We start from the raw sequence: 10,800 nt of genomic DNA, 5'->3' as shown, positions 1-10,800 counted from the left end.
TGTATCATAAAATCGCTAACTTTCTCATTCCCGGGAAAACATACCTGCCCCGTCTCCGGGATCTTTTTGCTTCTAAGCGTCTCCGGCTAAAATCGGTGTTAAATCTACTTTTGTGGCGTTTTGGTCCTTTTCCGTTGTACACTAGCAATCGAAAAGTTTCGCTGGGAATAAGGAAGTTTAGCAATCTTACGGTATGTAGTGTAAAAAACCTTTTGCTTGCGAACACGAGATTTTCGTATCGTGCGTAACCCCTTTTACAATTGATTGTTTGTCTGGTCACACTTTCTTAGAGAATTCTTAGCTTCCGAAATTTGGTTTTTATTTTAGTAAGTGAGGACGGCGCTAAATTCGAATTTCCCACTGTAAGATTTTTGAGGCAGATCTGTGCCTCACAGGTCATACACGTCCTGTATACATCAGATTATAAAAAATACAGGACGGTTCTCCTGTCTAATATTTACCTTAGGTTTTAAAAATTACAATTTCGAACCCTCCAGCAATTAGCCCCCCTGCCCGTCTATTATCCATTTAACATCCCTCTAACTTCTTTTTCAAGGTATTTTCTCATTGGGGTTGCGCAGTTATGTGTTATTGTTATGTCCTTTTAGAGCTTTTTCGCAAATCGGATAGAAATCGAAATTTTTGAAAAATTTTTTCCAGTCGAATAATAAGAGTCACCTATTTTAAAATAGAGCGAGGAGATACGTATTAACATATCAAAAGTTGGCTTATTTTCGTAGTTGGCACCTAAATTCACGAAAATTTATCCCATTAAAGTATGGTTCATGAGGCAATTTATTAGCTTTTGCCATTGTAATTTTGTTTTTACCCTAATTGTTTTTAAACACATGTTCAATAAAGATACAAATACATAATACATAATGATAGAAATGTGCCGACTGCCAGAAGTATTCAATTGGCTATTATTTCAATTAAAATTGGCGAATTTTCAACCTCAGTCGCCTGTTGTTATATCTGACACGTTTTTGCATGAAAGCTTACTTCGCCATTCCTTTTTACTTCTTTTCTGTATTCGCAAAAGTTGCGGTTAAAAATTCTCCTCAAAGCTAAGAATATCAAAGCAAACAGATGAGACATGGTTAATACATTGAAAGTAAAACTTTTAGGAAACTTTGGTGCGAAACTACCTGAGGGGGGGGGGTACTAGGGTTGCAAGCTTAAGGGGGGAGGGTGCCGCCCGACAAAATTTTGGGAATTTTACGACCCTTATCGGGACAAATTTGACTAATTTTGACCAAATTTCCATCTTTCAGGGGGTAAAAAGTTGAAATTTTCCTATTTTTCCGACCCTTAGCGGGACTTTGGAAGTCCAAAAAAGGTACCCTTAAGGGCAGCACACACCGTGCGCTCCATTTTCCTCAGTACCCCTCCCCCCGGAATAATAATAATACGCCTTTGACCCGATGCAGGTAAAACACTAATCAATACAATATAAAACAAAATAAATTCTATCTAATCATTTTACACTTAAATTTTTCTTTCGAGCTCGGTGCTCTTTTCTCCGTCGATAGCTTGCAATTCTATTCTCATTGACTTTACCACACATACCAGCAATTGAGCTTCTCCATACCGGGCGATCACCAACTATATCTTGCCAACTATCCAACATTCTTCCCAACTTGAGCACACTTTTACACGTATCTTTATATCTCAACTTCGGACGACCGACAGAGCGAGACCCTTTATCGAGTTCGCCATACATTAGAGATTTTACGGGACGGTCATCATTCATCCTTGCGACGTGGCCGAGCCAACATCTTCAGCGCCAGATCGTTGCAACACCTCCTCATTACTCACAAAATCACTCCACTTGATACGAAGAATCTCTCTCAAGTGTCGTTGTTGAACGGTACGGAGCTGGTTGATGTTATCTCGATATAGTGTCCATGTCTCGCAGCCGTATGTGAGGAGAAGTAATAAACATTGGACATATATTTTCAATTTTGTGGAGATTTTGATATCATGGGAATCGAAAACACGTTCACGAAGACAAAAATCTACAAAAATCAATTTGGATTAAGAAAGAACCATAACACGTCTCATGCTATCTCTGCTCTTACTGAAGAAATTAGAGCAGCCCTTGATCAAAATGAGTTTGCAGTGGGAATATTTGTAGACCTCCAAAAGGCCTTTGACACCGTTGGCCATGAAATTTTATTAAATAAACTTGAACACTATGGTATCAGGAATGGTCCTCTGGCACTTTTTCGATCCTATCTTACAAATCGGGAACAGTGTGTTAGAATACGAAACAATTACTCAACTTTCAAACAAGTCAAGCATGGAGTTCCCCAGGGGTCGGTCCATTCTTGGTCCTCTACTTTTTCTAATTTATATAAATGACCTAAACAAATCCATCAAACACTCTAAAACCTTCCATTTTGCTGACGACACTGGACTTCTATGTCGTGATAAGTCACTTAAAAAACTAAACAGTAGAATAAACCAAGATCTTACAAACCTTGCTATCTGGCTCAGATCAAATACCATCAGTCTTAATACTAAAAAAACTGAAATTGTCATTTTTCGTCGAAAAGGCAAAAATATCAACAAAAATCTAAATTTCAGGCTCAGTGGACAAAAACTCAAACTCACTAATCGAGTAAAATACCTTGGTATTCTAATTGACGAGCACCTGCTCTGGGATGCACAAATCAATGCACTTTCTAACTTTCTAAAGCAACTGGTATTTTGACCAAAATGAGACACTTTCTTTGTTACAAAAGTCTACTTGGACTCTACTATGCACTTTTTGAATCGCATCTAAGTTATTGTATTCACACTCTTGGTTTCATAAAACGAGATCATTTCAATAAACTTTTTTCACTACAAAAAAAAGCACTCAAACTCATTCACTTCAAAGGCCCTAGGGACTCGGCCACTCCTCTTTTCATTCAATCAAAAATTCTCCCCATTGAGTCTCTAATAATTTTGAAACACTCAATCTTCGCCCTTGAAGTTATCCAAAATAAATCTCCTAATTACTTCAATGGTTTTGTAAATAAGCTCGGAAACAGATCTGGAAAGCTAGCATTCGTCCTTTCGAAATCAGTCACCTATGGGTCTAACAGCCTGAAAAACTCTATTGCAAGAAGCTGGAATCAAATAATTCCAAAGTTAAACCCTTTCAACAGTGGCGTTGTGGCAGGGGGGCCGGGGGGGCCATGGCCCCCCCAGCGGAGCTTTTTTGAAGGGGCGCCGAGGAGCAAGGGGCGCCAAAAGAGATTTTTTAAACGCCCCAATCATAAAAATCATACTTTATGTGCCTTAAATTGCGCCTCGAGACAAATTTACTAAGATAATTTTAAATTATTTGCAATTTTAAATTATTTGTAATTTTTTTTCGCTCGCAATAAAGTTAATTGGTTACTTTTTTGCAATCTAGGTATTTTACAAGTTTTGTGTGTGTACAATATAGCATTATTAAATGAAAATCTAACTGCACCCCAAAACCAATTTGCTGACAACAATATTGAATCATAAAGCATCAATTCTTTCGCTCGCTTCGCTCGAATTACAAGTTTCTTTTCGCTCTAGCAAGAGTCAAATTTGTCTATTTTTATTTAGTGAATTAGGGTATCTTGGCTGTCTATTTTCAAAATTTTTCTAATCGGCCCCAACCATGTTGGGGCCTGATTTTCCCTCTTTCCATTCATCAAAGATATATCTACTCTTATCCATTAAATATTTCCTTCCTCATTACGCCTAGGCAAACGAATTAGTAAAAGCTCAGAAACTGGTGGGTGGGGCGCCACTGTGGGAAATTGGGGGCGCCATTTAAAAAAATTGACTTTGGCCCCTTCAGAAAAATTTTCCCACAACGCCACTGCTCAACTCTGAGGCTATCTCAAAAAGCTCCCTTAAACTTGTCACGACATAAAAGCCAATTTATTATTCGATCTTATTTAATTTTTCCCTTGGGTTCTCAAACCCTTGATATGAAAGTACGAACTGATGCTTCACCATCATCATCCATCCCCCTGTTGTTTTTTTCTAAACTGATTTATGACATCCATTGCACCTGCTTATCACTCTCTTCTCTCCTCTATCCTCACCTTTCCTTCCATTCTCTTTTTGCAGAGTCCCCCTTGTGTCTCTAATCATTTAGTTTCCTCTAAGATTGCATACAAATTACTTAAAAAAAACAATTTTAAAATCTGGAAATTCTTAGGCCCTTATTATATATTTTATGTTTGTCTTAGAACTTTTTATTACCTATTTTTCACTAGGATTTAATGTTTTCTGTTATATTTATTTTTGTTTTTACGCGATTTTACATTACTAGTACATGTCTTGCAGCACTCAATGCTGTTGCTGTCAACTTTCAATAAACTAGGTTCCCATATAATTTCTAGCTTTTAGTAGCTGTCCGTATGGTTTATTGCTTCTTGACAAAATGAGCTATCCTTTTTACGGTTTATATTTTTTCATTTATATTATATGCACCCTCCGTGGTGTTTTTTTTTAAATGTACATAGCTTTATTCGAGTTAAAACCGAAAGATTTTATCTTATCTTATCTTAAGACGTCCATATGCGGGTGATAGAGCTTCAATTCGAGTGATTAGTTCAGCGTTCACCGGACCGTCGCTGGTAACGATACTCCGAGGTATTTGAACTGATCTACACTTTTCAGTGGTGAATCATCTATGAAGAACTGCTCTTCAGGACCGATAGACATGGTTTTAGTTTTCTTGATGGTGATAGAAAGACCCGTACGTTTGGTCATATCATTGTAAGCTGTTAACAGAGTCTGTAAACCGAGAGGTGAGTCACTGAATATTGCAATGTCGTCAGCATATTGGGCTTCTCTGATGAAATCGAGAAATATTTTTGTTTTGGCTTTCAATCTTTTTAAATCAAAGAGATCACCATCATAACGAAACCTAATCTTTATGCTGAACTGATGACCAATGTTTTCGTACGCAAGTAAGAGAAGTACAGCAGCATAGATACCATAAAGAGTGGGTGCGAGTTTGCAGCCTTGTTTTACGCCACTGCGGTATTCGAACGGCTCCATTAGGGTTCCATCGACTATAAGACGAGCGTTAAATTGGGTGTATAGACTTCGTATGAGTCTGACGAATTTTGGAGGACAGCCAAGCTTTCCCAATATCTTAAACAAGAATTCTCTATTGACGGTATCATACGCTTTAGTGAAGTCGACAAAGACGATGAACATATGCTGGCGTTGCTCTTTAGTTTTCTCCATTAGCTGTCTCAACGTGAAGATTCCATCGATGGTACTTCTGCCTGAACGATAACCCGATTGTGATTGTGGATAGACTTTCTCAGCTATGAGATTTAGCCTTCGCAAGAGGATGTGGGCAAACAGCTTTCCCATGACACTTAGGAGTGATATTCCATGATAACTTCCGCATTGGCTCCGGTCTCCTTTTTTGAACAGTATGGTGATGTTTGGGTCTCGGACTTCTGATGGTAAGTTTTCAGTTGCCCAAAACATCGAGATGATAGTAAAGATGAAGGCTTTCAGGGTGTTTCCACCATGTACAAGTACTTCTGGTAGAACACCATCAGGGCCAGGACTTTTACCAAGTTTGGTGTTTTTTAGGGCAGTATCGATTTCACCTTCAGTAATGGGGAGATCTAACGTCTCTTCGATTGGAAGTTGTTCAATGTTGTCGATGAGACTTTCCTCGACATCGGTCGGTTGATTGAGAAGATCGCTGAAATGCTCAACCTACCTCTCTTTGATGTCTGGAGTCAATGTAAGGAGGGCACCATTTTTTGATCGAATGGGATGATTCGTCTTGCTTCTCGGACCGTAGACTTTATTGATTGCTGCGTAGAACTCTTGGTGGTTTTTGGACTGGGCGAAATATTCAGCCTCTGTCGCTCTTTCTTGAAACCATTGGTTTTTCAGCTGACTGATACGATCACGCAATTCGATTCGATTCAAGCGTTTATCTTTGATGAGTCCTTGTATTTCTTCATCATGATCGTCAAACCAATCATTCGATACCTTTTTCTTTTGATCAAAGGTATGCTTTACAGCTTGTTGTAAAGTCAATTTGAGCTCTTCCCAGTTGTGTTCACAGTCTGGAAGTTTTTCGTCGAGAAAAGATTGTAAGCGTAATTTTCTTTCAGACGTTAACGTAGTGTCGAACTTTTTGGGAGGTTTTAAACCCTTTCTTTTTAGGTTGAATTCGGAAGGAACAATTCGTAATTAGCAACTTGTGATCGGTGAAGCAGTCAGCTGTAGGGTCGATTTTGGTGACATTGATGTACTGTTTTGCATGGGGATCAGCAAGTACGTGGTCGATTTGGTGGAGATGTTTTGACCGGGGATGTTGCCAAGTAGTTTTTAGATTATTTTTCATTTGAAACATGGTACCCATTACAGACAATTGATACCTGGAACAGAATTCAAGTAAGATTAGCCCGTTAGAGTTCATATTTCCTACACCATGTTTACCAATGACGGATGGCCAGGATGACCAGTCGCGACCGACACAAGCATTCAGATCACCAAGCACAATAATTTTGTTGTTTCGGGCGTCATCTAGACAATCACCTTTTTTTTCATCTAGAATGAAAGTGGGCCCTGGGATTTCCCGTTTAAAGGATGAGATCATTCCCTAGCACCATCCTACCCACTAGAGTGGTTTGAGTACCTCAAAAGAAGAAATTTTTGCGAGAATTTAATTTCGCGGATGACGGGTTTTAATGATTAAAATTTAGGTGAAAATGTTTTATTACCTAAATGAAAAGTAGCGAGAGTGTTGAGAATGAAGAGTGTACAAACTGTAGTGAGAGCATTGAGAGGGGTGAATGGATTGAGTGTAGTGAGAGTATAGAGATTGCGAGATCAATGAGAGGGGAGGGGGCGAGTTAAGTTACTGAGTGCATGGCGAGCCCATAAATAAAGTAATACATTGCATATTACCTAGTATCGTATTACATTTTTACTTTGGCTGTCACACGTTAATATACTCCATGAAATGTCAGTCCGTTACATAAGGTAGTTCTGAACAAGTTGGCCAGACACGTATATGTAATGCACCAAGTCCTAGCCCATTTCTCATTAGCAATTTTGAAAAAGCCCTAGGAAAATGAAAGAAAGGTATTTGTTCGACCATTCTTTAGGAGCAAAATACTTTTAAATATAACAAAATGACCCATGTTTAAATTAGCAGTGTCAATTTATTAAAACTTAGTGTTCATTCATTTTCAATTCTCAACACCCCCTCAGGCTTTCTTTTATTTGTTTTATAGCTCAATCATGTAATAAAGGTTTTTATATAGGACTATTATTGTATTTTTATACCTGAAGAAGCTAATCAAATTTCAGAAAACACTAAAACTTTTCCCACATCATATGACAACAATCAAATGACCAATGAATTTTAACAACCCAAAATGCTAAAGGACAAAACAAACTAAATTTCACGAGATACACATTACTACCGGGTGCGCCACAAAAAAGTTTCTCCCTTTAAAACTTATTTTCTTGAAATCTAAATATTTTAAAAGAACCATTCCTATTTCATTGGAATGAAGAAAGATAAACTTAAAATTTGATGGGTCATTTATTAAATTCGATTCATTAGATCAAAAGTTATGCTCAATTGAATAAAAAAGTTACTTTCGGAAAGTGCTCAAAAACGTTAAAAATCGACCTATCAAATTTAGCGGTTTGTGTAATTTACGATGCACGATCCAACGATTCACGATGCACGATCCATGCATATATTATGTTAATTATTCTAATTATGCATTTATAGGTTTTAGTAATCACATATTTTAATTCCTTCTTTTGTATTCCTGGAGAATCAATGTAAAGTATGCGTGTATAAATTTAACCTCAACAATCAAATCAAAACATAAACTTTTTTGCCCATGCTTTGAATTGAATATCTTCTAACCTTTTTGCTCTCTTTCTTAAAAAAAAACAACGTTTCTCCGATTAAACCAACCAAATGCATTGGATTGAGACAGGGTTATAAACAGAAATTTACAATGTTGTGGTAAAGTAGGGGAAGACGTTTAGTTTAGCACGTGTATAAACTCACCTTTTTTGAGAAAGATCAAATAAAATGAATTAACTTGATCATCAAACAGAGAAAAAATCAAATAAATAAAAACACCAGTTGCCATTCTGTTGGTAAAAGGCTTTTATAAGAACATGCCAAAAGTAACCAATGATTCCTTATTTATCTTATTCACTGTTCTTAAAAAAATAATAAACGTACAAAAATGAGTTTTCTTTTAATAAATTTTTCGCGCCAAAACTTTTCTATGACGTCAAGGCTTTTTCGCTATCAATTTTTGGTTTTTCTACACAGAAGATATAAGTTATTTTAAAAGCTTAAAGATGAAAATAGGATATCTGATGAACTATACAAAAAGTTACGACCAACTGGAAGTCAACCTGCACGTCTATATGGTTTAACGAAAATACATAAACCAAACATTCCAATCCGCCCTGTGGTATCTATGTCTGGTTCAGCTTACCACAAGATAGCCAAAAAGGTTTCTAAATGGTTATCTGTGGTTGAAGAATGTAATATCAACACATCCACGAAATCGATAGTTGAAAAGATTGCAGATATTGAGCTACCTGAAGGACATGAACTTGTAAGTTTTGATGTTTGTTCATTATACACTAACGTCCCTGTACAGGAAGCGATAACGGTATGCACCAATCTCCTTTATTCAGGAGATTACCCTAAACCACCTGTTAGCAAAGAAACTTTCACTGAACTTTTGGAGGTGTGTACATCAAACGTTTTGATTTTGACTTGTAATGGCTACTATCGTCAAACGGATGGCTTAGCCATGGGAAGTCCTCCGGCACCCTTATTAGCTAACGGTTGGCTAAATCAATACGAAGAGCGGCTAAAAGGTTATGCAAATATCTATGATAGGTATATGGACGATATTCTTAGAGACATTCATGTTGATGACATTGAATCTGAATTGAAGGAAGTCAACGAGTTGCAGGCTCCTAACTTGAAGTTCACGATCGAAAGAGAGAAGGATGGCAAAATACCGTTTTTAGATATGCTCCTCATTCGCGAAGGATCGACTATATCTTCAACTTGGTACACTAAGCCCACTGACACTGGCCTTATGATGAATTACCATGCTTTGTCACCCCTTAGGTATAAACGATCAGCGGTTACGAGTATGATACACAGAATTTTTCGATCTTGTAGTACACTAGACCTCCTTGATGAAAGTCTTGTAAAAGCTCGTAGAATCTTGAAAAATAATCAATACCCATCAAAGTTCTATGAGCCAATAATTCGAAAAACGCTTGAAAAGTTACGTAATCCACCACAAGAAAACGCTAATGCCGAAGAAGAGGTTGAGAGTAACATAATTGAAGATACCAAAATCTTCATTGAATATCGGGGAAGAGAGTCCGACGTCTTTTATCGTTCATTGAGAAATGCAGGTGCACCTGTAAAAGTAGTGTTTAGACTCCGTAAAATCAAAACCATCTTGCCATCGTTGAAAACCGAAATCGAAAAATGTTACAAAAGCGGTGTAGTTTACCAAATTCTATGTCCATGTTGTAAAGCATGCTATGTCGGGCAAACAAACCGACACACTCTGCAGCGCATTAAAGAACATCAACGATCAAGCAGTCCAGTCGGCCGACACCTACAAGCATGCAATACAACAATAACAATGGATGACGTCACGATACTAGCTCAAACTAACAAATCTGAAGACTATCTAATGACATTGGAAGCTTTGTTCATTAATGAATTGAAACCAACTTTAAATAAAAAAGATGAATACAAAAGTAGGGCCTTGACAATCAAAGTTTAATTATCTTATTCCCTAGTGAATGCACTACGGAATTCTGATAGTTAAAATTTGATAGTTCATTTTTCAAACGTAATTTTGTAGAGAGGAGCTTGTATGTGTTTTGATATGAGTGTGTATGAAATGTTTTGAGTGTAGATATGGATTTTAACTGTTTTTAATGTTTTTATATATTATTTCTTTTAGACCTGAAGATGGACATTATGTCCGAAATATATAGTCAAAAATAAAATAATATTAATTGTTGGCTCAACTTTACTTGATGTTATTTTAATCAGTCTCATTATGATAAATTATTTCCCCTTCTTTTTTTAATTTTTTTTCGTTATTGTTATATCATGTTTGTAGCTAGCATTATGAAAACTTATTTGTGCATAATTATAATAATTAATATAAATCAACATAAATCATGCATGGATCGTGCATCGTGCATCGTGAATCGTTGGATCGCGCATCGTAAATTACACAAACCGCAAATTTAGCGAACCTAATATTTAAAATGAAAAGAGATATAAACCGAAAGAAAATGGAAAAAAGTATGAAAAGATGAAGACCGAAGTCTGAGATAAGATGCGGTACCTAGAGTAAGCATCCCCTGCCACCCGCGAGTCACCCGTCGTCTTCCTGAAAGAAAAGGAGTAGTATTGGCCTGACACTATCGAGAAATGATTAGAGAAATAAATGAAAGAGAGCAAAAGGAGAAAACGAAGAAAGTACAAAAAATCGGCCTAGAACCCGGTGCGGAATCCCGCTTTCGGGCGACCGTACTTGTTGAGAGAATGATGTAACTAAACAAAAAAACTTTCAAAAGAATTTAGCTTTAAACATATATTAGTTCGTACATTATTTATTAGGGATCCACGAACCGCCACATACTACCCATGAGCATTTTTTTCTTGTCCACGTCTTTTCTGGCGAACCAACATAAAATATTTTCTCGACACACAAAATTTTCCAGGCGAAAAAATAAGCCTGATTTATG

At 37.0% G+C, this 10,800-nt stretch overlaps 1 protein-coding gene across 1 annotated transcript; it reads left to right on the top strand.

Annotated features, from left to right (window-relative positions):
• The first annotated feature begins 8,725 nt into the window (after positions 1-8,725).
• LOC136821441 (uncharacterized) lies at positions 8,726-10,076 on the top strand. Its single transcript, XM_067077675.1, has one exon. The coding sequence runs from the start codon at positions 8,820-8,822 to the stop codon at positions 9,819-9,821; it is 1,002 nt and encodes a 333-aa protein (XP_066933776.1). The 5' UTR covers positions 8,726-8,819; the 3' UTR covers positions 9,822-10,076.
• Positions 10,077-10,800: the final 724 nt, after the last annotated feature.

This window comes from Clytia hemisphaerica, unplaced genomic scaffold, assembly GCF_902728285.1.
Source record: "Clytia hemisphaerica strain Z4C2 unplaced genomic scaffold, Clytia hemisphaerica genome assembly, whole genome shotgun sequence".
Taxonomy (NCBI): domain Eukaryota; kingdom Metazoa; phylum Cnidaria; class Hydrozoa; order Leptothecata; family Clytiidae; genus Clytia; species Clytia hemisphaerica.
Note: the sequence above shows the minus strand (reverse complement) of the source record. Positions and strands in the feature narration are given on the sequence as shown.